At 57.8% G+C, this 25,773-nt stretch overlaps 1 protein-coding gene across 9 annotated transcripts; it reads left to right on the top strand.

The window, feature by feature from the left end:
* The first annotated feature begins 158 nt into the window (after positions 1-158).
* Positions 159-22,801, top strand: LOC127388208 (ubiquitin carboxyl-terminal hydrolase 17-like). Of its 9 annotated transcripts, none has more exons than XM_051627475.1 (13): positions 159-368; positions 1,830-1,937; positions 2,273-2,446; positions 2,864-2,974; positions 3,050-3,152; positions 3,299-3,363; positions 3,524-3,594; positions 4,148-4,230; positions 4,493-4,604; positions 4,940-5,080; positions 5,282-5,382; positions 21,421-21,523; positions 21,789-22,801. In XM_051627475.1, the coding sequence occupies exons 1-13, from the start codon at positions 293-295 to the stop codon at positions 22,608-22,610; spliced, it is 2,070 nt and encodes a 689-aa protein (XP_051483435.1). In that variant the 5' UTR covers positions 159-292; the 3' UTR covers positions 22,611-22,801. The 9 variants fall into 9 exon arrangements, with proteins under 9 accessions (XP_051483435.1, XP_051483431.1, XP_051483434.1 ...); XM_051627471.1 differs by lacking the exons at positions 2,864-2,974; positions 3,050-3,152; positions 3,299-3,363; ... (3 more) ...; positions 4,940-5,080; positions 5,282-5,382 and adding exons at positions 18,370-18,480; positions 18,556-18,658; positions 18,805-18,869; ... (3 more) ...; positions 20,444-20,584; positions 20,785-20,885 and having other exon boundaries at positions 161-368; XM_051627474.1 differs by lacking the exons at positions 3,050-3,152; positions 3,299-3,363; positions 3,524-3,594; ... (2 more) ...; positions 4,940-5,080; positions 5,282-5,382 and adding exons at positions 18,556-18,658; positions 18,805-18,869; positions 19,030-19,100; ... (2 more) ...; positions 20,444-20,584; positions 20,785-20,885 and having other exon boundaries at positions 161-368.
* The last annotated feature ends 2,972 nt before the right edge of the window (positions 22,802-25,773 follow it).

The raw sequence follows: 25,773 nt of genomic DNA, 5'->3' as shown, positions 1-25,773 counted from the left end.
AGCAGAGCTGGCACTGTCCTGGGCTTGGGAGGGCTTGGGAAGGAGGGGCAGCAACAAACAGGGTCGTGGGGTGGGGGAAGTGGTTGGCACTCTGCCCATCACACTGGGGACAGCAGAAAGCCAGGGGGTACAAGGAAGTTTATTGGAAGAAACCGTTTACAGCAAGAGCACAGGCTGTAGAGGGGACCAGGTGGGGGTGTGAGGGTGACAGTGTGACAGGAGGTTGTGCCATGGGGGGCAGCAGTCAGGTGGGGGGTGAGGGGCTTTGTGTTTGGTTTGCAGGTGTGACAAGATGGTTGCCAGCTCCGAGACCTTGACAGCCCATTGCCTGCCCAGGGTTCCTGATGCTGCTCGACCTGCAGAGACAGGTGTGTCCAAACCCTCCTTCTTAGGGGCCAAACCCGTAGTCAGATCTCTGAGGAGTCACAACCAGCTGCCTCGTTGGGGCAGGAGCAATACTGACTGCCCTCCCAGGGGTGCAAGAGGTTAAGCCAGCTGCAAAAAAGCCACCCACAAATGCCTCTGGGAGCTCCAGGGGGAGGGAGCAGCTGGTTGGGGGCCTGGCAACCAGTGCAGGTCAAGCCAGTGCAGTTGTGAAGGCATCTTTGGGAGCCTTAGTTCAGAGTCAGCCTGTGGCTGCGTCTTGGGGCTCAGATACAATCCCCTGGAAAGGAACCTGCAAGAGCCCAGGTGCTCTGCTCTGCAGGTCCCACGGACACAGTCCTGTCCCTGGCAGGAGTGGAGAAGAAACCCTGGGCCAGCGACAGGTTCCAGGCCGTGACCAGGCACGCTCAGTGCCCTGGGCAGGGTTTGTTGGGCTGGCAGCTCCTGGCAGAGGTGGGAGCTCTGCTGGGGGCACCAACAGCCCTTTGCCAGCAGGGCCTGGGGAAGCCCAGTGCCTGTGGGTGACCAGGCTGTGGCAGGTCCCCGGGCTGGGGGGACACGTTGCCACATGGCCCTGTGACCTCACAGAGGGCAGTGATGCAGCACCCACCTGGCACTTGTGATGTCGTGTGGCAAGGGCTTAAAAGCTGGAGAAGCCAAAGCCAGTTGCTGAGCTTTCCTTCGGGATAAGTCAGCTCCTTCCCAGGCAACTTGTGTGCCTGCTTCTTGCCAAACGAGCTGGCCTGCAGGATAAGTCAGCTCCTTCCCTGGCGACTCACATGCCTTCTTCTTTCCAACCCTTGACCATTTTCTACCACTTCTTCTCAAGCTCTTCCAGAGGTAATTCAGCTTGGACTGCCAGGACAGGTGATAGAGCAGGTCGATGTGGGAGAGCAGGGCAGGATGGTCCCTCCCCTCTGAGCCCCGGGCTGAGCCCTTCCACCTTTGCAGGCTGGCCAGGGCTCTGGGGGGTTCCTGTGTGCTGATCTCTTGGCTGGATAAGCAGGGGGTGGCAGCACAGCCTGAGGTGCTGGGCTCAGCCAGGAGTGACGAGAAGCCCACCCTGAGGGGCGTGGGAGGAAGGGAGACAGGAAAGGAGCAGGGCCCAGGCAGCCGTGACAGCAGTGGCCAAAAGCCGGTGGCTCCTGCCTGCAAGGTGGGCAAGTGTGGGCTGGAGAGCTCGAGGGCCTTGTGGCTAACGCTGGCCACAGGCCAGCAGCAGGTCCTCTGCAGAGAGGGGGGGACGCCAGGCAGCCTGTGCAAAGGGCCCCAGGAATTGCTGTCAGCTGGAGTCCTGTGGCAGGGACAGTAGGGCCATCAGCCCACAGCTCTGCAGCAGGTCCCAGCCCCTCTGAACCCTCCTGCTGCTGCGTGCTGCTCTGTGGGTGTCAAGTGGGGTGTTTCTGAACCATTTCATTCAGCTACAATTATTGCTTTGCCATCAGGTGACAGGGCTGGTGCTGATCTCTTGCTGGAGCACATCCTGAGAGCCTCTGTCACCCAGAGATTCCTGTTCCCAAGAGGAGCAACGGCTGCAGTGCAGGACATCTCCTGTGAGTAGCAGCTTCCCCAGCAGCTCTGGGCTTTGGAAGTGCCCAGAGGCAGGGGCTGGGGCTGCAGCTCTGAGTTTGAAGGTGCTGGCAGCCCTGGAACAGGTTGTCCAGAGAGGTGGTGGAGGCCCCATCCCTGGGGAACAGGGAACAGGCTGTTTTCCACAAGTGACTCTGGAGCAGCCCATTTCAGGGGCAGTGTCAGGCTTTTCCTGCCTTTTCTGGCTTGGAGGTTCCAGCTGGTTGCCCTGGCTGCTCCTGTAGAGAGCCTGGCTCGTGAAAGATGCTCTTGGGCAACAGAGGGGTCTCATCTCTCTTCCCATCTCCTTTCCCTGCAGACATTGCCAAGAGAATGGCTCCACAGAGAAGCATCGACTGGCAGCAAAAGCCAAGAGTTGGAGCAGGACTCCAGAACCTGGGCAACACCTGCTTCCTCAATGCTGTCCTGCAGTGTCTGACATACACGCCCCCCCTGGCCAAATACCTGCTCTCTCGGGAGCACAGCCAGTCCTGTGAGTCCTTGGATGGGCGTCTCCTCTACACCTCCTGGGCACTTCCCAGGGATTCCCAGCATGTGCAGTTGGATGGAGGAGAAAAGCAGTCCTGCTCTGTCTACCTTCTGCCCACCCTGCTGTTCTCTGAACGCTCTAGAAGCTGCTTGGCACATCTGGGTGTGCTCATCTCTACCCCTGGGGCTTGGTCTCCATGCCTGCAAGATCTTTGCTCTTTGCACAGAAAACTTCTCTCAGCTCAGCATCCCTCTGGAGAAAGTTTTCTGTGTGCTCAAAGTGCCGGGCTTGTTGGGACATTGGCCCCTTGGGAGAGGAGGAGTGGAGACTGTTGTTACAACTTCCAGACCTGCACTAGGTTTCCCATCACTGTGGCTGTTTTGCTAACCCGAGACACTTTGCTCTGTCCCTCCCTCTTAGGTGCTCAGCCACACTCTTGTGTGATGTTCAGAGTGCAAGAGCATGTTAACAAGGTCCTGTGTACTGCAGCCCCCTCCATCCTGCCTTTGGACGTCCTCGTTGTTCTCCAGCGTGAGTTGCTGCAGCTGCTTTGACCTGTTTCCTTCCCCATTGGTAGGACAGAACTACTCACTCCTTCATTCTCAGGCATAGGAGACCATTTCCAGCTGGGCAGGCAGGAAGATGCCCATGAGTTCTTGCGCTGCACTCTGGATGCCATGCAGAGAGCTTGCCTTCCTGAGACCAGCAGGTAAGCACAAGCAAATGACCTTTTCCATCTTCTCCAGCCCTTTGCACTCTCCACGGGCCCCCACCAAGGAAGACCTGGGCCCAGGGTTTCCAGAGAAAGCCAGACTCCTGGAGGAGATCACTCTCTGCCTTACCATGTCTTTTCAGAGGCGACATGTTTTCTAAAACAACCATCGTCCATCAGATATTTGAAGGCTTGATGAGATCCAGAGGTACTTTTCCACCACTCCTGCTCTCCTTGGAACTGCCTGTGCCCTCTCCTGTCTGCCTGTGAGAAGTGCCTGGTTGTGGGACTGGCGTGGGAGGCGTGAGGAGCAGGGCTGGCACAGTCACTCCCTTCCCTGTTGCTGAGCTTGCCCCTTTGCCTTCCAGTCACCTGCCTGAGCTGCGGAGCAGCTTCCGAGTCCTTCGAGCCCTTCCTGGATGTCCTTTTGGATATAAAGGTGAGAGGGTTTCTCATTGTGTTTCCAGAGGTCCCAGGGCCCCTGTAGCTTCCCAGCACCCAGGCAGTTGGCTGAAAAAACATACCCTGGGTGCACAAGAGAGCTCAGTGCTGGGTGGGGAGGAGCACAGCGTGTGTCCTGCTGCTGAGGCCGTGGCAGGGATCTCCCTGCAGGTGCTGGCTTTGAGCTGCACAGACATTCATTGTCCCCTCTGACCCCTTGGCATCCTCTCCTCCTTCTTCCTCTGGCTCCTCTCAGCAACCATCAGGCTGCTGAGGTGGGTTGTCTTCATTCCTGGAGACCCTGCCCAGCAGCAGGAGCTGAACTGAGCGGTGGCCCAGGGAGGCAGCTCTTGGCAGCCCCAGGAACCCCTGGGAAAGGAGGGCAGTGAGCAGCAGGATGCCCTCTTCCTGCCTCTGGCTGGGCACTGCTTGCAGGCAGACAGGGGGTCTCCTCAGCCTCGGGCACCTGGCTCTTCTTGCCGGCTCCTGGGAGGTTGGGTGGGTGGGTGAGAGCATTTCCCTCAGCCCAGCTCTCCTTTCCCCTCCCCCAGGGAGCTGCTTCCGTCACTGAAGCTCTGGACAACTTCATGAAGCCAGAGACGCTGGAAGCCGAGAACGGCTATCGATGCAGCCAGTAAGAGGATGCTCATCACACCCTAGATATGAGATCCTGCCCTAAGCTTGGGCGTGTTTGGGAGGGTCCGTTGGCCTTTCACAGGGCGTGGGTGCCCAGTGGGGAGGCACAGCTTTACTTCAGTGCAGCCTTCTGCAGCTGAAGAGTCTGAAAGTCTTGTGAGGAGGTGGGGGGTGTGAGAGCTTGTCTGGCCTTTCTGGGGCAAGAGAGGAGGCATCTCAATGGGCCCAGCTCAGCCCTTGGCTCTGTGCTTTGTTTCCAGCTGTGGCCAGGTGGTTGTCGCCTCCAAGGCATGCACCATCCAAAGGGCCCCTGAGGTGCTCACCCTGGGCTTGAAGAGATTTGAAGTCTTCACTGGCAGGAAGATCACCAAGGTACACACAGCAGCTGGGCTGCAACCTTCCCTGCCTGGAGCAGGAAGTTTGTCCAAGCAGGAGGCTCTCCCACGGGTTGTTGATGGGGAGCTCCTCCTGTGTCCCTCTGGGGAGAGGAGGAGCTCCTGTGGCCGGGCAGGCGCGCACACTGTGCTGACAGAGCTGCTGTGCCCGAGAGCAGTTCCCTGCCACCAAAGGCTGACGTGGAGCTCTAGGGAAGACCCAGTGTAGCTCAGCCCCAGTGATTGTATTCCACACCTCTGGCCCCTGCTCTTGGGAGGTTGCTTCCTGGGCTGTTTCAGGATCATTCCTGAGCCCTCTGGGTCTCTCCACAGGTTGTGAAATATCCGGCGTTCTTGGATCTTGGGCCATACATGTCCCAGGCAGCAGGAGAACCGCTCCTCTACTCCTTGTATGCTGTCCTGGTGCACAGTGGTGCCAGCTGCCACTGGGGACACAACTTCTGCTTCATCAAGGTAAAGAGCCACTGGCCTCCTGAGAAGGGAGAATTGCAGCCTGGGGAAGACGAGCTGTCCTGGCACTGCTCCTGGCAGCCAAGGCTTGGAGAGAGAAGGGCTCCTGAGGGGCTGGACTGGATTGGTTTGCATGTGCTTCTTGGCTCGGTCGTTCTCTGCCTGCTTTTGTGGAGAAACCCTGCAGTTTGTCTCCTTGCACAGGCCAGCGACGGGATGTGGTACCAGATGGACGACTCATCTGTGGAGCCTCGTGGTGCCGAGCCAGCTCTGGGGCAGGAAGCCTATTTACTGTTCTATGTCAGGTAAGAGCAGTGTTAGCACGTGTGAAAGTGTGAGTGCTTCAAGGGGCCTGCAGGAAAGGTGGGGAGGGACTCTTCCCCACGGAGTCTAGTGGTAACAGTTTTCAGCTGATGGAGGGCAGATGTAGATGAGATATGGAGAAGAAATTCTTCCCAGTGAGGCTGGTGAGACCCTGGGAGAGAGTGCTGAGAGAAGCTGTGGAAGTGTTCAAGGTCAGGTGTTCAACCTGGCCGCGTGGGAGGTGTCCCTGCCCATGGCAGGGGGTTGGAACTAGATGATCTTGAAGGCCCAGCCCAACCCACACCAGTCTGAGATGCCATGAAATGCAAGGATGTAGGGAGTTACAAAGTTGAGGCCTTGCTCCCACAGGCAGAGCTGGTGGGGAGGCCCCAGTGGAACTGCCAGTGCTAGTCTGGTTACGTCTTCTCTCTGTCATAGAAACTGCCCACCAAGAAAAACAACTGAACCCTTGAGGGGGCTTGCAAGAACAGCCCTAACCAGAGACCCCCTTGTTTTTTTTTTCCTCCAGGTGCTCTTGATACGGAAAATGGGAGAAAGTGTATTCTTCCTCCCCAGCTCACCAGCACAGATGCCTGTTCCTCCCCCTGCCAGAGGACAGCCAGCAGTGAGCAGGTGGGTTTCTGTTGGAGCCCAGGGGCCTCCTGAGGAGCTGGGTCAGGGGCACCAGAGGGACAGTGCAATTTCTTCCTGGGATATTGTCATTGCTCTTTTCCCTCCCACACTGCAGCTCTCTTCACAGCTGCAACACTGCTTGCTCTCCAAGCATCCCACCTAGATCCATCCCATTTCTCTGCTGCTGGCCCTTCTGCCTTGGCAGCAGAGCCCTTGGGAGGCCTTTAGCTGCCCCCTCACACAGCTCTGGACTCTTCTTGTCCTTTCAGGACTCTTCACAGGTGGAGGACGTGGAGGGCCTCTCCAAGAGGACAGCAACTCCTCCACAGCAGCCAGCACCAGTCAGCCAAGCCAGCCAGGTGCACAGGAGGCTTCTGCAGGCTGGCTGAGCCACATCTGGCCAGGGCACGCTCAGCATCACCTCCGTTCATGGGCTCCTGCTGGCACCGATTCTTCTGCAGCTGCAGAAGGCTGGTGTCCAGAAGGAGAGCTGTGTGCCCCCGACTGCTGCCCACCGTCTGGCCCTGAGCTGCACCCCCAGCAAGACAGCAGCAACAAGGGCAGCCAGGGACTGGTCCCTTCTTCTGCAGCCAGAGGAGCAGGGCCAGGGAGAGGACCCGCAGCAGATCCCCGCAGACCGGGCAGCAACTGTTGCAGCTGGCTCGTGGCTGCCACAGATGATGAGCCCTCAGCAGCACGGAGAGTGAGAAAACTAGTCCTCCACATCAGCACCGTGCTCGCAGGGCGGAGAGGAGCTTGCAGGGCCTGCCAGGGGCAGCTCCCAGCTGGCTCCTGCACCCAGAGCTGCTCAGGAGCCACCCTGCTAGGGCAGAGCGAAAAGGAGCCAGCGCCCAGGGCAGGGCGCTGATCTCCAGAGCAGCCTGGGGAAAGCACAGCCTGTGCCCCCCCCCCAGCAGAGAGGAGAGAAGGGCCCAGCTGCCCCCGCAGTGCCGTCAGCGAAACGCTCGCGGCGCTGCAGCGGCGACGCTGGCGGAGCAGCCCTGAGCGGGGAAGTAGCGCAGCCCCTGGCTCCTGCAGTGCCCGTCAGGCAGGGGAGGAGGAATCCTGCCAGCACCAGAACTGCCCTCGGAAGGGCCTAAGCTGCACAGAGGGCACCAGCAGCCCAGCCCGGCCCTCCTGCCAGGGCTGCCTGGAATAGGCAAATAAACAGCCAGAAAAGTTTTAGGATGAATTCATTGATTTGAGGTAAGTGAGCAAACAGCGCTGGGCACGCCGGGAGTCACCGCTGCACCAAGACGCGCGCTCGGGTCCTCCCGGGGTCCGTTCTTTTTCCCGCCGGTGCAAGGCTCCGCCTCTCCTTGGAAAAGTCCATCCTCTGCCTTCTTTTTCCCGCCGGTGCAAAGCTCTGCCCCTTCCTGGAAAATTCCATCCTCTGCATGGTGACAGCCGCTCTTCAGGACATGCGCAGTCACTCAAAATGTGATATAACTTCAGGTTTGATACATGACAGGGCACAGCTTCCACCATTAACTCTCACATAACCACAACATTCAGTGCTTTACAAACATGAATATAACTTCCAGCATTTAACAACCAGCAGTTAACATAATTTCCAACATATAACAAACATAACTTCCAGCATTTTAATAAACACTGCATTTTAACATTCAACCATGTACATTCACATTTGATCAGCAAATTGATTTCATGATTCACCTATAACAAATTCCCCCCTTTATCTCTTTATCCTCAATTTGCTGATCAAATCTTGAAACAACTTCTTTAGCTGCTTCAAGAAAGGAAGCATCCTCTATTTCAGTCAGTTTGTAGTGTTGCTCTCGCAGCACTTTCAGCTGCACGGTCTCTATTCGGTTTCTGACAAAGGCCACAAGCTTGTTCAAAATACAAGGTCCAAAAGTTAGAGTAATAAGAAATAGAATCAAGGGCCCTAATACAGTGGACACTAGAGTTGTTATCCAAGGTGTTTTATTAAACCAATATTCTAACCACCCCTGCTGTGCTTCTCGCTCGCGTCTCTGCTGATCCAATCCTTCTCTAACTTTTGCTAGGGAGTCCTCACCACTCCTGTGTGATCTGCATAAAAGCAACACTCTTCATCCAATGCTGCACAAAGACCACCCTGCTGTAGAAATAACAAGTCCATCCCTCTTCTATTCTGTAACACCACTTCAGATAGAGAAGTGAGTGATTTTTCCAAGTATGATCTAGATTTTTCAATTCGTTCTAAATCCTCATCTACAGCCGCACGCAGCGAGGTCAGTCCCTGGTTTTGTTGTACTATAGAAGTAATTCCAGTTGCTGCCCCTGCTAAACCAATTAGGGTGGCCAGAGTTATAGCTGTTATAGGTTCTCTTTTCTGTCTTCTATAGTTTTCGTTATCCCAATATGTGTACATGCTGTCTTCCTGATGGTATAATATGCGTGGGACAATTGTTACCTGAATGCAATATTCTTTGCGCTCATTAAAAATTACTAATGATAAGCATGGGGTTAAGCCCGTTTTTGAGCAGATCCACCATCCTTCTTGCTCTGGTATTGCCCATTTACTGTTAGTCTTACTTATCCCTTTATCCCAGAGACCACAAAGTCCTATCTTTGAAGGGGGTACATTTCCCAAACAAGTTCCTTTTCCCTTTACCTGCTGTAGAGTAAGGCCTGTTTTTCTTTCTCCCCACTTACACTGTGAGGGGTTATCCTCATTAATTAAATTATAAGTGCTATTTAGTCCTATTACTTCGTAAAAGGGAGGCCTTATATCATAGCAGAGCCAACAAGAGAAGGTAGCGTTGGGGTTTGTGTGATTGAGGGCCTGATATGCTACTTGAATTAATTTCCACAATGGATCGCTATCATCACCTGTTGCAGTGGTAACCCTTATAGAGGTTTCTGTAGAACCTAAAGCAGTTGGTGTAGTCTTTTGTTCCCTCTTTTTACCTTCTTCTAAGAGTTTATTAAGACCTATAGGTGACTGATCTATAATTTCCTTCTTTTGAATAGAGATTAAGCCTCCTCTATCTGTCCCTGGTTCCCAATATCTAATTCCCCAAGTTTTTCCTAACAGCCATCCCTGATCCTTCCCAGGCAACTCGTGTGCCTGCTTCTTGCCAAACGAGCTGGCCTGCAGGATAAGTCAGCTCCTTCCCTGGCGACTCACATGCCTTCTTCTTTCCAACCCTTGACCATTTTCTACCACTTCTTCTCAAGCTCTTCCAGAGGTAATTCAGCTTGGACTGCCAGGACAGGTGATAGAGCAGGTCAATGTGGGAGAGCAGGGCAGGATGGTCTCTCCCCTCTGAGCCCCGGGCTGAGCCCTTCCACCTTTGCAGGCTGGCCAGGGCTCTGGGGGGTTCCTGTGTGCTGATCTCTTGGCTGGATAAGCAGGGGGTGGCAGCACAGCCTGAGGTGCTGGGCTCAGCCAGGAGTGACGAGAAGCCCACCCTGAGGGGCGTGGGAGGAAGGGAGACAGGAAAGGAGCAGGGCCCAGGCAGCCGTGACAGCAGCGGCCAAAAGCCGGTGGCTCCTGCCTGCAAGGTGGGCAAGTGTGGGTTGGAGAGCTCGAGGGCCTTGTGGCTAACGCTGGCCACAGGCCAGCAGCAGGTCCTCTGCAGAGAGGGGGGGGACGCCAGGCAGCCTGTGCAAAGGGCCCCAGGAATTGCTGTCAGCTGGAGTCCTGTGGCAGGGACAGTAGGGCCATCAGCCCGCAGCTCTGCAGCAGGTCCCAGCCCCTCTGAACCCTCCTGCTGCTGCGTGCTGCTCTGTGGGTGTCAAGTGGGGTGTTTCTGAACCATTTCATTCAGCTACAATTATTGCTTTGCCATCAGGTGACAGGGCTGCTGCTGATCTCTTGCTGGAGCACATCCTGAGAGCCTCTGTCACCCAGAGATTCCTGTTCCCAAGAGGAGCAACGGCTGCAGTGCAGGACAACTCCTGTGAGCAGCAGCTTCCCCAGCAGCTCTGGGCTTTGGAAGTGCCCAGAGGCAGGGGCTGGGGCTGCAGCTCTGAGTTTGAAGGTGCTGGCAGCCCTGGAACAGGTTGTCCAGAGAGGTGGTGGAGGCCCCATCCCTGGAGACAGGGTTGACAGGGCTCTGAGCACCCTGATCGAGTTAAAAAGCTCTCTGCACACTGAGGGGGGGACTGTACTAGATGACCTTTAAAGGTCCCTTCCAATCCCACACCTTCTGGGATAAGACTTAACCTGATAAGCCAGTTCAAGACTCCAGAGGAAAAGGAAGGTAGCCAGGGGCACGCACGGCTCAGTGTGGGTTTGCTGGACTTGGGCAAAGCAAGCAGGGAAAAGGCTGTTTTCCACAAGTGACTCTGGAGCAGCCCATTTCAGGGGAGCCGGGGAGCGAGGCTGAGCCTGGGCAGAGCGGGGCTGAGCTGCGGCTGCTGCTCCTGCGCTGCTCTCCTGCCCCTCCTGCCTTGGCCAGAGGCGCCATGAGGCCCCGGCCCGCGCAGGCCCCCTGCTCTGCAGAGATCTGCCCTCAGCCAGCTCCACCAACCCCTCATCCAGAGACCCTTCCACACACCAGGGCTGCTGGCTCCACCTCCTCCCTGGGCAGCCCCTTCCAGGCTCTGACCCCTCCTTGGGTGAAAACACTTGTCCTGCTGTCCAGGCTGACCCTGCCCTGGTGCAGCTTGAAGCCCTTTGTGAGAAACGTCTGTCGCTCCAATGAACAGCCCCGCACGGATCCTGCAGCCAAGCACAGTTCATTGACACTCTTGCCAGAACGGGACACAACAAAACTGGACACAACACTCCAGCTGTGGCCTCACCAGGGCTGAGCACAGGGGGACAATCCCCTCTCTGCTGCTGCTGGTCACACCATTTCTAAGGCAGGCCAGGATGCCACTGGCTCTCTTGGCCACCTGGGCACACACTGGCTCATGTTCAGCCGCTTGTCAGTGAGAACCCCCAGGGCCTTTCCTGCCAGACACTTTCCAGCCACACTTCCCCAGGCCTGGAGCGTTCCTGGGGTTGCTGTGGCCCAAGTGCAGGGCCCAGCACTTGGCCTTGTTGAAGCCCAGACCATGGACATCAGCCCAACGATCCAACCTATCCAGGTCTCTCTGCAGAGCCTCCCTGTCCTCATGCGGATCAACACTCCTGCCCAGCTAACGAACTAAACCAGACTTGCTTCTCAAGGACAACTGAACCCAAAACAACAGCTGTGGCCCGGGACAGAAAGGATGGGCGACCAGCCACCCTGTGCCCCTGGTGTCACCGCCCTAACGTGGGGCTCATGGACGCTCGTTGGCTCTGGACAGTGACACTGACTGGACGGGTGGGTCAGGGGGTATCAAAGGGGCGAGGGCAGCAGGTGGGCCCTTCCCTCCTCCCTGAGGCCCGTTCGGACGCTTTCTGCCTGGGACACCCCCCTGCTGCGGACACTGGTGCTGGGACCCTGCCTGCCTGCCTGCCCCGGGTCCAGCCTGAGCCTCAGCGCCGAGCGTGCCGGGGTCCCGAGCCCTGGGGTCGGGGCCGGAGCCCCCTCCCCGTGTTGCTGCCCTGGAGGGGAAACCAACGGCCGCTGCACCCGCTGCCGAGAGGCTGCCCCTCCGACACCACGGACCTGCCGTCCTGCCCTCCGGCCACCGACCGACGCTGGACAAGCCGGAGGGGAACATCACCTCACACACACACACACACACACACACACATTCCTCTCCTCACACTCACACTCAGCACCACCTCTTCAGCAGGACTGACGTCGGGTTTCCTTCCCTCCTCCCTCCTCCCTTTGCTCCTTAACCCCCTCCCTCAAAAGCTCAGGACCTCTTGCATTGCCTCCCTAAAGGACACTTTCTCACTACACACATAGTGATATCCCTGGTAGCCATTCACACCTGCATTGTCCCTAAACATCATCCCTGGGTTTGTGTTAACCCTTAATAAACCAATCAGTTCGTGGAGCAAACCTTGGCTTCAGAGGCAATTTCTGAGCGTGGTGGGGTGGGGGGGCTTTCTAACTGCCCCCTGAAATACGGCCCCGCGGCGGCCGTTGCTCCGTGAGAGGCAGCGCCGCGTGTGACCCTCGGGCTCATTCACAGACCCCTCCACATCGGGAGGGGCAGTCGCAAAAGCACCTGACAGCCGGGAGCCCCCGGTACCGGCTCGTGACAAGGGGTGTCAGGAGTGGGATAACGGGGGTCGTGAGAAGCCCCCACGCTCTGAAATTGCTTAACTGGTAAAAAAAAAAAGAAAAAAAAACGAATTAGTTATAGAAAAAATGGCTGCCAAGAGGGATATAGGTGATGCAGGTGCTGTAAGTGCTGGTGCAGAAAATGTAGAAAATGAGATTAGTGAGGAAAGCACTGAAGTTCAGGAGGCGCCATTTTCATCTCCCTCTAGTTTTGAGGAGGAATTGCAGAAATGTGCATTTGTGCGTCCCTCCTGGGAGCACCTCAAGAGGTGCGGGCACGCTCTGCAGAGGGAGCAGGACAAAGTGATTGATGACGCCTACATGGGGGGAGACCTCAGTAGACTCGCAAATTACGTCCTGACTTTGGAAGATGGCACTCCTCTGCCTAAAGAGCTTAAAAAGGAGATGAAGAAGCACGGGCTTGATTTCATCGACGCCCAAAACGTCTTTGTCCTGGCCATGGTTGTGCAGCGAGCAAAGGAGGGATTACAGCAAAGGACTGAAGGGTTGCAGCGAGAGATTGAAGGGGTAAGAAAGCAGGGAAAGGAGAGAACTGGTGCCACCCTGTCTTACTGAGGTGATAAATGTGGGGAACTTGCTAATTGCGAGGATTCCTCAGGTTCTGGTAGTCAGGATACTGAGGTCTTGGATGACTTTAACACACTAAAGCAATGTAAGCCCGTAACACAAGGTCATCAATAAAGATGTTAAACAGAAACGTTTTCCAGGATGCCCTTGCTTGGTGCTAAAGGTGGTCTCATTGTGTGCCTCTCTGACTACCATTTGAACTTGCAGGAACACCAAATCATCACCTTGTTCTGAATTTCTGAGTTATTTTCCACCAACACCAGACCCAGAATTATGTGCTGAAGCTGAAATCCCTACACTGAAACTCTTCAGCTGTCGACCAAGTGTGGGAGCAGGAGTCCATCCAGCCCCACCCAGACTCCTCTCTGAGCAGGAGTTTGGAAAGGAAGGGGGTCCTCTCTGAGCCTCATGCCTCAACAGGAGGGTCTTCCTCATTCTTTTCCCTCCCTCCTGTGCAAATCACCCCAGCCTGGTCCTGACTCACTCTGCCCACTCCCTGTGTAAGGAATTTCCCCTGATCCCCAGGTAAGTCTCTCCAGCCTGGTCTGAAAACATCCCTTCCACACAGGAAGAGGGCACCTTGACACTGAATCCTGCTAAGTCCCACAGCCTTGTTGGTGATGCTCCAAGTGACCTGAAGAGCTGCCTGTGCCACCAGGTGACTCCCCTGGAGGGATGATGGGCTGCAGGGCAGGTTAGTGCCGGGGTGGATGGGGTGAGTCTGCCATGACCCCTGGGCTGCTGGCTGGGAAAGTCAGTTCTTTGCCAGCTGAAGAGGCAGGTGAGGACACGTCGAACGGAGTTGCCAAGGGAAGGGATTCATTGGAGCCACGTGCCTGGTGGAGCCCCAGCCCAGAGCAGGGAGGACCCCAACATGAGGAAAGCAGCTTTATGGATGTTACCAGAGAGCTGGGCAGAACAATCCAATCCCTCGTGTGAGGGCTGGGCTGATCAGTTCCTATTGCTCATGTCCCCTTCACGTGCCTCTCCCGTGCAGGATCAGCAAATATGACTGGGGGACTGGAGCATCTCTCTTCTGAGGAAAGGCTGGCAGAGCTGGGACTGGTCAGCCTGGAGAAGAGAAGGCTGAGGGGAGACCTTTTCACTGCCTGTAGGTATCTAAAGGTGGGTGCAGGGAGGATGGAGCCAGACTCTGCTCAGCAGTGCCCAGCAATAGGACAAGAAGGCTGATACAAAACCATCATGAAGCTTGTGGGAACTTAGTCTCTCTGTGCTGATTCCAGTGCAATGTTTTGAGAGTGGTTGGTGGGCTCAGAAGGAACGAGGGGCAGAAGAATGGACACATGCACAACCCTTGGGAAGCAGACTGAAAGCATCAGGTGGAATTTAGTGTAAGGACTGTTTCTCCCACTACTGGCTTGAAGCCCGTGGCACAAAGGAGCTGGAGACTAGAGCTGCTGGCACATGGCCTCTCAAAACCAGTCTGAGAGGAGCTGGGACAGCAAGTCTGGGGTCAGTTTGGGCAAAGCAAGTCCGGGATGTGATACCTGCTCTCTCTAGAACTGCTCTTGGCCTTCCACCGGGATGCCTGTCATCCTGCTTGCATGTGGGGTGCTGAGGAGCTGCTGGCAAAGAGCAAGCTTTTGACCCCAGTCCTGGTCTGTTCCCCTCCCTGGCAAGGTCCTGTGTCTGCAGGAGGAGCCTGGCACGGAGTGTGGGCATGTTCTCAAGTGTGGGCACTCTGGGGAGGATGTTGAGGCAGAGTGCAGTGCCCTTCAGTGAGGAAAACCCATGCAGGCCCCTGCCTGCTGGGGCACAGCAGCTCTGTTCCTCTCCATGGGGAGAGAAAATGGCCTTCCAGGTGTTCAGAGCTTCTGCACAAACATGACAATGAGTTGCTGCTTCCAAACTGTGTCTGGGATGGCCTAGAGCCCAGTGCTCAGATGTGAGATTCAAGGGTGGCCCCCCGTGATGGGGAGTCCAGACTGAGTGATGCTTCTGAGGAGTGTGTGACCTGTCTAGGACTGAACCTGAGAGGAAAGGGTGAAATCCAGTTCTCAACAGGAGGGCTGAAACTTCTGGATGGTGAATCCTGTAGTGAAGGTTGTGTTAGGGTCTGAAGTCAAGTTGGATCCAGTCTTTTTAGGATGGGGTAAAATCCTTGCCACTCTGTTGGGTATTTGCTGCTCCACTGCTTGGTTTCCAGCTGCTTTGCTGCAACTGGGACCAGTATTGTTCCCTCTGTGCTGTGTGGAGAAATGAGGCAGCATCCAGTGCTGCACAGAGCAGGGGGGTGTTCCACAAAGCCAGCTCAGGTTCCTGAAAGTTTTACACCCAAAAATGAGAGAAAGAACTTGATCTCTACCATCATTCTCTCACTGCACACACGATTGGTCACTGATCCCTGCCTTCCATTCCAAGTGGCAATGCTCAGGAATGTCATGGCACCTTTTCCAGTGGTGGGGGTTGTTGTTAGCAGGGGTCCCTCTAGCCTGTGGGTGTGGATTGTAGCTAATGGTCATTAATATGTTCATATGGTGATTTCAGGTATTCCCTGTGTTTTTCCCCAGTGCTCAAGGCTGTGACCAAGACAAGCTGTGGGCAGAACTTCTTCCCATCCCTTCCATCTGTCCTGCTGGCCTGTCTCCAGGGTTGGGGACTCTTGGAGAGCGTTTTTCTCCAACTGGAATCTGATTTTGCCTAATTCTCACTGTTTCCCTGTTATCTAGGCCTTGTTTTTATTCTGCATGGCCCTTGTCTTCTCTTTTATGTGATTTTCCCCCCAAATTTTACTTACTTCAATGACAAACTGACAGCCCCCACACACGTGCAGCCACCTGTGCCAGCTCTGCCCTGAGCTGCAGCCCAGGGAAGGGAGCAGGGGCAGAAGGGCTGTTGTGCTGCCTGTGCAGCGCTCCCTGGGTGCCCCAGCAGAAGACACTGAAGGGACAGGGGAGATGCTGATCCTAGAGGCTCTTTGGGTACAGCCTGGCCATGGTGAGGGGCAGTCAGGATGGCCCCAGCAGCAGCCCCATGCCTGGGGACACTGGTGGCACGGGGAAGGGAGAGTGGAGCTGCACACTTTGGAGGAGCACACCAAGGACCAGGCCCTGGAGAAACCTCTGGCACGGCCACCCCTACAGGGGCACCCCTGCCAGGGACAGCCCCCCAGGCAGCAACATCACCCCCAGCCCTCCTGCTGTCCCCAACACCAAGCCCTTGAGGACCCTGCTGACACAGGCACTGCCCCTGGGAGCTGGACTCATTCCCAGAGGAGCTCCTCACCACGGAACACAGCAGGTGAGCACAGTGCTGCAAACCTGGAGTGCCTCACTGCTGAGGTGTTGGAGCTGGCAGGGAGTGCACTGAAGGACCTGCAGGTGGATCACAGCCCATCACCTGCAGCTGGCCCTCCCTGGGGAGGAAGAGCTGGACTCCCTTCCCAAAGCCACCATCACCTCTTGCCAGAGCTGCTGGCACGGCCCAGCTGAGCAGCACAAGCAGGACACAGGTAGCCTGGAGCATGCTCCAGGTGGCCAGGAGAGACCCTGGCACCTGGCTGGTGGCAGCAAGCAGCCTGCAGCTGAGCTGAGCTGCCCACGAGAGCTTTCAGGCCTTTTCCCCCTCTCCCTGCCAAATGCAGCCATTTCAAGGCAGCAGAGAGGGCTGGGAAGGGCAGCAGTTCAGCAGCAGCTGAGGAGACAGTTGCCCTGCAGTGCCAGCAGCATCCTCAGCTGGCAGCCATGCCACCAGCAGCCACTGGCTGCATCCTGCCCTCTGAGCTGGGGCTGCTGGTGTCCCCTGCCCTGCCCAGGCCCAGCCCATCACCCACCAGTGGCACAGGCAGGGGGTGCCAGGGCCCCTGTGGGCCTGGGGGCAGCTGGTGCAGCTCTGCCATGGGCTGCTGTTCTGCCATGGGCTCCAGCTCTGCCTCAGGGTTGCAGGCTCTCCCCTGTGGCCTACTCCCCGTCCCCCTGCCTCTGGCTGGGGACAGCAGGTGCTGATGGGGACACTGGTGGCCCACCAGCTGCTGGGGCTGGAGCCCAGGGCTGTGGTCCCAGGGGCAGCCCCCTGGACCCTCTGGGTTCCTGCCTGCTGCCCATTCACTGCCCGGCCCTGTGTCCTCAGCCCTGGGTGCCCGGGCACCCCTGTGCTCCACACCCCTGCCCAGAAGCCACCTGAGGCCTCCAGCAAGGACAGCAGCCCCCCCTGCCAGACCCCCACCAGCCCAGCCTGGCTCTGCTGACCAGCAGATCCTACGAGGAAGCCCAGAGGTGAGAGTTGGGGGCTGAGAGAGCCCACAGGCAGGTGTCCCGTGCCCTAGCAGAGCTGCACTGTCCCTGGGCTTGGGAGGCTTGGGAAGGAGGGGCAGCAACAAACAGGGTCGTGGGGTGGGGGGAAGTGGTTGGCACTCTGCCCATCACACTGGGGACAGCAGAAAGCCAGGGGGTACAAGGAAGTTTATTGGAAGAAACCGTTTACAGCAAGAGCACAGGCTGTAGAGGGGACCAGGTGGGGGTGTGAGGGTGACAGTGTGACAGGAGGTTGTGCCATGGGGGGCAGCAGTCAGGTGGGGGGTGAGGGGCTTTGTGTTTGGTGGGGTGTTTCTGAACCATTTCATTCAGCTACAATTATTGCTTTGCCATCAGGTGACAGGGCTGGTGCTGATCTCTTGCTGGAGCACATCCTGAGAGCCTCTGTCACCCAGAGATTCCTGTTCCCAAGAGGAGCAACGGCTGCAGTGCAGGACATCTCCTGTGAGTAGCAGCTTCCCCAGCAGCTCTGGGCTTTGGAAGTGCCCAGAGGCAGGGGCTGGGGCTGCAGCTCTGAGTCTGAAGGTGCTGGCAGCCCTGGAACAGGTTGTCCAGAGAGGTGGTGGAGGCCCCATCCCTGGGGAACAGGGAACAGGCTGTTTTCCACAAGTGACTCTGGAGCAGCCCATTTCAGGGGCAGTGTCAGGCTTTTCCTGCCTTTTCTGGCTTGGAGGTTCCAGCTGGTTGCCCTGGCTGCTCCTGTAGAGAGCCTGGCTCGTGAAAGATGCTCTTGGGCAACAGAGCGGTCTCATCTCTCTTCCCATCTCCTTTCCCTGCAGACATTGCCAAGAGAATGGCTCCACAGAGAAGCATCGACTGGCAGCAAAAGCCAAGAGTTGGAGCAGGACTCCAGAACCTGGGCAACACCTGCTTCCTCAATGCTGTCCTGCAGTGTCTGACATACACGCCCCCCCTGGCCAAATACCTGCTCTCTCGGAGCACAGCCAGTCCTGTGAGTCCTTGGATGGGCGTCTCCTCTACACCTCCTGGGCACTTCCCAGGGATTCCCAGCATGTGCAGTTGGATGGAGGAGAAAAGCAGTCCTGCTCTGTCTACCTTCTGCCCACCCTGCTGTTCTCTGAACGCTCTAGAAGCTGCTTGGCACATCTGGGTGTGCTCATCTCTACCCCTGGGGCTTGGTCTCCATGCCTGCAAGATCTTTGCTCTTTGCACAGAAAACTTCTCTCAGCTCAGCATCCCTCTGGAGAAAGTTTTCTGTGTGCTCAAAGTGCCGGGCTTGTTGGGACATTGGCCCCTTGGGAGAGGAGGAGTGGAGACTGTTGTTACAACTTCCAGACCTGCACTAGGTTTCCCATCACTGTGGCTGTTTTGCTAACCCGAGACACTTTGCTCTGTCCCTCCCTCTTAGGTGCTCAGCCACACTCTTGTGTGATGTTCAGAGTGCAAGAGCATGTTAACAAGGTCCTGTGTACTGCAGCCCCCTCCATCCTGCCTTTGGACGTCCTCGTTGTTCTCCAGCGTGAGTTGCTGCAGCTGCTTTGACCTGTTTCCTTCCCCATTGGTAGGACAGAACTACTCACTCCTTCATTCTCAGGCATAGGAGACCATTTCCAGCTGGGCAGGCAGGAAGATGCCCATGAGTTCTTGCGCTGCACTCTGGATGCCATGCAGAGAGCTTGCCTTCCTGAGACCAGCAGGTAAGCACAAGCAAATGACCTTTTCCATCTTCTCCAGCCCTTTGCACTCTCCACGGGCCCCCACCAAGGAAGACCTGGGCCCAGGGTTTCCAGAGAAAGCCAGACTCCTGGAGGAGATCACTCTCTGCCTTACCATGTCTTTTCAGAGGCGACATGTTTTCTAAAACAACCATCGTCCATCAGATATTTGAAGGCTTGATGAGATCCAGAGGTACTTTTCCACCACTCCTGCTCTCCTTGGAACTGTCTGTGCCCTCTCCTGTCTGCCTGTGAGAAGTGCCTGGTTGTGGGACTGGCGTGGGAGGCGTGAGGAGCAGGGCTGGCACAGTCACTCCCTTCCCTGTTGCTGAGCTTGCCCCTTTGCCTTCCAGTCACCTGCCTGAGCTGCGGAGCAGCTTCCGAGTCCTTCGAGCCCTTCCTGAATGTCCTTTTGGATATAAAGGTGAGAGGGTTTCTCATTGTGTTTCCAGAGGTCCCAGGGACCCTGTAGCTTCCCAACACCCAGGCAGTTGGCTGAAAAAACATATCCTGGGAGCACAAGAGAGCTCAGTGCTGGGTGGGGAGGAGCACAGCGTGTGTCCTGCTGCTGAGGCCGTGGCAGGGATCTCCCTGCAGGTGCTGGCTTTGAGCTGCACAGACATTCATTGTCCCCTCTGCACCCCAGGCATCCTCTCCTCCTTCTTCCCCTGGCTCCTCTCAGCAACCATCAGGCTGCTGAGGTGGGTTGTCTTCATTCCTGGAGACCCTGCCCAGCAGCAGGAGCTGAACTGAGCGGTGGCCCAGGGAGGCAGCTCTTGGCAGCCCCAGGAACCCCTGGGAAAGGAGGGCAGTGAGCAGCAGGATGCCCTCTTCCTGCCTCTGGCTGGGCACTGCTTGCAGGCAGACAGGGGGTCTCCTCAGCCTCGGGCACCTGGCTCTTCTTGCCGGCTCCTGGGAGGTTGGGTGGGTGGGTGAGAGCATTTCCCTCAGCCCAGCTCTCCTTTCCCCTCCCCCAGGGAGCTGCTTCCGTCACTGAAGCTCTGGACAACTTCATGAAGCCAGAGACGCTGGAAGCCGAGAACGGCTATCGATGCAGCCAGTAAGAGGATGCTCATCACACCCTAGATATGAGATCCTGCCCTAAGCTTGGGCGTGTTTGGGAGGGTCCGTTGGCCTTTCACAGGGCGTGGGTGCCCAGTGGGGAGGCACAGCTTTACTTCAGTGCAGCCTTCTGCAGCTGAAGAGTCTGAAAGTCTTGTGAGGATGTGGGGGGTGTGAGAGCTTGTCTGGCCTTTCTGGGGCAAGAGAGGAGGCATCTCATGGGCCCAGCTCAGCCCTTGGCTCTGTGCTTTGTTTCCAGCTGTGGCCAGGTGGTTGTCGCCTCCAAGGCATGCACCATCCAAAGGGCCCCTGAGGTGCTCACCCTGGGCTTGAAGAGATTTGAAGTCTTCACTGGCAGGAAGATCACCAAGGTACACACGCAGCTGGGCTGCAACCTTCCCTGCCTGGAGCAGGAAGTTTGTCCAAGCAGGAGGCTCTCCCACGGGTTGTTGATGGGGAGCTCCTCCTGTGTCCCTCTGGGGAGAGGAGAGCTCCTGTGGCCGGGCAGGCGCGCACACTGTGCTGACAGAGCTGCTGTGCCCGAGAGCAGTTCCCTGCCACCCAAAGGCTGACGTGGAGCTCTAGGGAAGACCCAGTGTAGCTCAGCCCCAGTGATGTATTTCCACACCTCTGGCCCCTGCTCTTGGGAGGTTGCTTCCTGGGCTGTTTCAGGATCATTCCTGAGCCCTCTGGGTCTCTCCACAGGTTGTGAAATATCCGGCGTTCTTGGATCTTGGGCCATACATGTCCCAGGCAGCAGGAGAACCGCTCCTCTACTCCTTGTATGCTGTCCTGGTGCACAGTGGTGCCAGCTGCCACTGGGGACACAACTTCTGCTTCATCAAGGTAAAGAGCCACTGGCCTCCTGAGAAGGGAGAATTGCAGCCTGGGGAAGACGAGCTGTCCTGGCACTGCTCCTGGCAGCCAAGGCTTGGAGAGAGAAGGGCTCCTGAGGGGCTGGACTGGATTGGTTTGCATGTGCTCTTGGCTCGGTCGTTCTCTGCCTGCTTTTGTGGAGAAACCCTGCAGTTTGTCTCCTTGCACAGGCCAGCGACGGGATGTGGTACCAGATGGACGACTCGTCTGTGGAGCCTCGTGGTGCCGAGCCAGCTCTGGGGCAGGAAGCCTATTTACTGTTCTATGTCAGGTAAGAGCAGTGTTAGCACGTGTGAAAGTGTGAGTGCTTCAAGGGGCCTGCAGGAAAGGTGGGGAGGGACTCTTCCCCACGGAGTCTAGTGGTAGCATGAGTGGTAACAGTTTTCAACTGATGGAGGGCAGATGTAGATGAGATATGGAGAAGAAATTCTTCCCAGTGAGGCTGGTGAGACCCTGGGAGAGAGTGCTCAGAGAAGCTGTGGAAGTGTTCAAGGTCAGGTGTTCAACCTGGCCGAGTGGGAGGTGTCCCTGCCCATGGCAGGGGGTTGGAACGAGATGATCTTGAAGGCCCAGCCCAACCCACACCAGTCTGAGATGTCATGAAATGCAGGATGTAGGAGTTACAAAGTTGAGGCCTTGCTCCCACAGGCAGAGCTGGTGGGGAGACCCCAGTGGAACCTGCCATTGCTAGTCTTGGTTACATCTTCTCTCTGTCACAGAAACTGCTCCAGGAAAACAAGTGAACCCTTGAGGGGGCTGCAAGAACAGCCCTAAACCAGAGTCCCCTTGTTTTTTTTTTCCTCCAGGTGCTCTGATACGAAAACTGAAGAAAGTGTTTCTTCCTCCCCAGCACCACCAGCACCAGATGCCTGTTCCTCCCCCTGCCAGAGGACAGCCAGCAGTGAGCAGGTGGGTTCTGCTGGAGCCCAGGGGCCTCTGAGGAGCTGGGTCAGGGCACCAGAGGGACAGTGCATTTCTTCCTGGGATATTGTCATTGTTCTTTTCCCTCCCACACTGCAGCTTTCTTCACAGCTGCAACACTGCTTGCTCTCCAAGCATCCCACCTAGATCCATCCCATTTCTCTGCTGCTGGCCCTTCTGCCTTGGCAGCAGAGCCCTTGGGAGGCCTTTAGCTGCCCCCTCACACAGCTCTGGACTGTTCTTGTCCTTTCAGGACTCTTCACAGGTGGAGGACGTGGAGGCCTCTCCAGAGGACAGCAACTCCTCCACAGCAGCCAGCACCAGTCAGCCAAGCCAGCCAGGTGCACAGGAGGCTTCTGCAGGCTGGCTGAGCCACATCTGGCCAGGCACGCTCAGCATCACCTCCTTCATGGGCTCCTGCTGGCACCGATTCTTCTGCAGCTGCAGAAGGCTGGTGTCCAGAAGGAGAGCTGTGTGCCCCGACTGCTGCCCACCGCCTGGCCCTGTGCTGCACCCCCAGCAAGACAGCAGCAACAAAGGGCAGCCAGGACTGGTCCCTTCTTCCTGCAGCCAGAGGAGCAGGGCCAGGGAGAGGACCCGCAGCAGATCCCCGCAGCCGGGCAGCAACTGTCGCAGCTGGCTCGTGGCTGCCACAGATGATGAGCCCTCAGCAGCACGGAGAGTGAGAACTAGTCCTCCACATCAGCACCGTGCTCGCAGGGCGGAGGGAGCTGCAGGGCCTGCCAGGGGCAGCTCCCAGCTGGCTCCTGCACCCAGAGCTGCTCAGGAGCCCACCCTGCTAGGGCAGAGCGAAAGGAGCCAGCGCCCAGGGCAGGGCGCTGATCTCCAGAGCCAGCCTGGGGAAAGCACAGCCTGTGCCCCCCCAGCAGAGAGGAGGAGAAGGGCCCCGCTGCCCCCGCGGTGCCCGTCAGCAAAACGCTCGCGGCGCTGCAGCGGCGACGCTGGCGGAGCAGCCCTGAGCGGGGAAGTAGCGCAGCCCCTGGCTCCTGCAGTGCCCGTCAGGCAGGGGAGGAGGAATCCTGCCAGCACCAGAACTGCCCTCGCAAGGGCCTAAGCTGCACAGAGGGCACCAGCAGCCCAGCCCGGCCCTCCTGCCAGTGCTGCCTGTGGCCAGGAAGAGCTCAGAGCCCTTCCCGAGACTTGGGCAGCTCTGCCCTCTGGCCCCGCTTCCCAAGGGTTCCTCCAGGAAGAGCTTTAATCCCTGGCCAGCTTCTGGGATGGCCTGGGGAAAACAGCGGGGCAGGAAAGCCAAAGCCAGAATTGAAAGCATTTCTTGGCCGTGCCTGTGTCATTTGCGGGGTGTTTTCTTCTCTGTGGGTTTGAAGGCGGTTGCTGGAAATACCTGGGGGGCTGAGGGGGCTGTGCCTTGGGGTTCTGAAAGCTCTGTGCTGGCTGTGCCCATCTTGCAGACCCATCTTTTCAAAGACGGAGTTCAAGTCGCTGGAATGGAGCTGGGCTGGATGAGCCAGCAGCAAGGGAGGCTGAAAACTGGCTGAGCAGCCAAGCCCTGAGGGGGCTGCTCCCTGGCACCGAGTCCAGTTGGAGGCCAGGAACCAGCAGTGCTGCCCAGGGCTCAGTCCTGGATCTGGTGCTGGTCGGCACCTTCCTGAATTCGTGGTCTGGGTGCTGGGCACCACAAACATGCAGCAAGGTGGCAACTGAGCTCAGGCTGCCACGGGAGCAGCGCTTCGGCCAAGGGGGTCATGCTGCCACCCTGAGGGGCCCAGGGCAGGCTGGGGACAGGGGCTGACAGGGACCTGGTGCCAGGGGTGCTGGGTGGGCAACGAGCATCAGCACAGGCTGCCCAGGGAGCTTGTGCAGGCTCCATCCCTGAAGATGTTCCGCAGCTCTCTGGACACGGTCATGGGCAGTTGGATGCAGGTGGCCCTGCTTGAGGAGGAGCTGGGACCAGGTGGCTTCATCTTCCTCCAGGAGACCTCCTGGCCAGTCTCAGGTGGGCAGTGGTTCTGTGAAACGGGTGTCTAGAAGAGAATCCAGCCACCAGCGTTGCCTGTTTCATGTCAGCTCAGAACCAGTGTTCCCGTGTGTCCAGGACGCGTTTCCCCTTCCCAGCTTTGCTGTCTTTCTTCCCAGCCCAGGAGCGATTCTCTTCTGCCAGAGGAGCCCAGTTCCTGCTGGTGTCCCTCGGTGCTGCCCAACCTGAAGCAGCCCGTGCCCTTCCTTGTTTCCCTGCTGGCTCTGGGCTGCTGCCCTGCTGCGAGCTGCTCCGTGCCTGCTCCCTGGAGCTGCCGGGGGGCAGAGCTGCACGGGGGCTGCAGGAAAGGTGGGGACAGCCTCTTGCCCAGGGCTGCCGCGGCAGGAGCGCGGGTTAGAGCTTCAGACGGAGGGAGGGCAGGTTCCGAGCAGCCCGGAGGAAGAAGCGCTGCCCGGTGCGGGTGGCAAGAGCCCGGGAGAGGGATGGAGAGAGGCCCAGGCAGCAGCAGGGCTGTGGCTGGAGCTGCGGGGCCCCGCGCAGGCAGCGGGCGAGGGGCTGCAGGGAGCGGGCGCTGTGGGCCCCGCGCCCTGAGCCTGCCTGCTGGGGGCAGCGGGGCCGGGGAGCGAGGCTGAGCCTGGGCAGAGCGGGGCTGAGCTGCGGCTGCTGCTCCTGCGCTGCTCTCCTGCCCCTCCTGCCTTGGCCAGAGGCGCCATGAGGCCCCGGCCCGCGCAGGCCCCCTGCTCTGCAGAGATCTGCCCTCAGCCAGCTCCACCAACCCCTCATCCAGAGACCCTTCCACACACCAGGGCTGCTGGCTCCACCTCCTCCCTGGGCAGCCCCTTCCAGGCTCTGACCCCTCCTTGGGTGAAAACACTTGTCCTGCTGTCCAGGCTGACCCTGCCCTGGTGCAGCTTGAAGCCCTTTGTGAGAAACGTCTGTCGCTCCAATGAACAGCCCCACACGGATCCTGCAGCCAAGCACAGTTCATTGACACTCTTGCCAGAACGGGACACAACAAAACTGGACACAACACTCCAGCTGTGGCCTCACCAGGGCTGAGCACAGGGGGACAATCCCCTCTCTGCTGCTGCTGGTCACACCATTTCTAAGGCAGGCCAGGATGCCACTGGCTTTCTTGGCCACCTGGGCACACACTGGCTCATGTTCAGCCGCTTGTCAGTGAGAACACCCAGGGCCTTTCCTGCCAGACACTTTCCAGCCACACTTCCCCAGGCCTGGAGCGTTCCTGGGGTTGCTGTGGCCCAAGTGCAGGGCCCAGCACTTGGCCTTGTTGAAGCCCAGACCATGGACATCAGCCCAACGATCCAACCTATCCAGGTCTCTCTGCAGAGCCTCCCTGTCCTCATGCGGATCAACACTCCTGCCCAGCTAACGAACTAAAACAGACTTGCTTCTCAAGGACAACTGAACCCAAAACAACAGCTGTGGCCCGGGACAGAAAGGATGGGCGACCAGCCACCCTGTGCCCCTGGTGTCACCGCCCTAACGTGGGGCTCATGGACGCTCGTTGGCTCTGGACAGTGACACTGACTGGACGGGTGGGTCAGGGGGTATCAAAGGGGCGAGGGCAGCAGGTGGGCCCTTCCCTCCTCCCTGAGGCCCGTTCGGACGCTTTCTGCCTGGGACACCCCCCTGCTGCGGACACTGGTGCTGGGACCCTGCCTGCCTGCCTGCCCCGGGTCCAGACTGAGCCTCGGCGCCGAGCGTGCCGGGGTCCCGAGCCCTGGGGTCGGGGCCGGAGCCCCCTCCCCGTGTTGCTGCCCTGGAGGGGAAACCAGCGGCCGCTGCACCCGCTGCCGAGAGGCTGCCCCTCCGACACCACGGACCTGCCGTCCTGCCCTCCGGCCACCGACCGACGCTGGACAAGCCGGAGGGGAACATCACCTCACACACACACACACACACACACACACACATTCCTCTCCTCACACTCACACTCAGCACCACCTCTTCAGCAGGACTGACATCGGGTTTCCTTCCCTCCTCCCTCCTCCCTTTGGTCCTTAACCCTCTCCCTCAAAAGCTCAGGACCTCTTGCATTGCCTCCCTAAAGGGCACTTTCTCACTACACACATATTGATATCCCTGGGACCATTCACACCTGCATTGTCCCTAAACATCATCCCTGGGTTTGTCTTAACGCTTAATAAACCAATCAGTTCGTGGAGCAAACCTTGGCTTCAGAGGCAATTTCTGAGCGTGGTGGGGTGGGGGGGCTTTCTAACTACCCCCTGAAATACGGCCCCGCGGTGGCCGTTGC

The sequence above is a fragment of the Apus apus genome, chromosome 9 (assembly GCF_020740795.1).
Source record: "Apus apus isolate bApuApu2 chromosome 9, bApuApu2.pri.cur, whole genome shotgun sequence".
NCBI lineage: Eukaryota > Metazoa > Chordata > Aves > Apodiformes > Apodidae > Apus > Apus apus.
The sequence above is the reverse complement of the archived record's forward strand: the minus strand, read 5'-3'. Positions and strand labels throughout refer to the sequence as shown.

Bases quoted from the DNA above. Each gene is read 5' to 3' on its own strand.
- LOC127388208 (XM_051627475.1), top strand. From the start codon at position 293: ATGGTTGCCAGCTCCGAGACCTTGACAGCCCATTGCCTGCCCAGGGTT. The intron at 1,938-2,272 runs GTGAGTAGCAGC...CTTTCCCTGCAG, and splicing joins TGCAGTGCAGGACATCTCCT to ACATTGCCAAGAGAATGGCT. The intron at 4,231-4,492 runs GTAAGAGGATGC...CTTTGTTTCCAG, and splicing joins AACGGCTATCGATGCAGCCA to CTGTGGCCAGGTGGTTGTCG.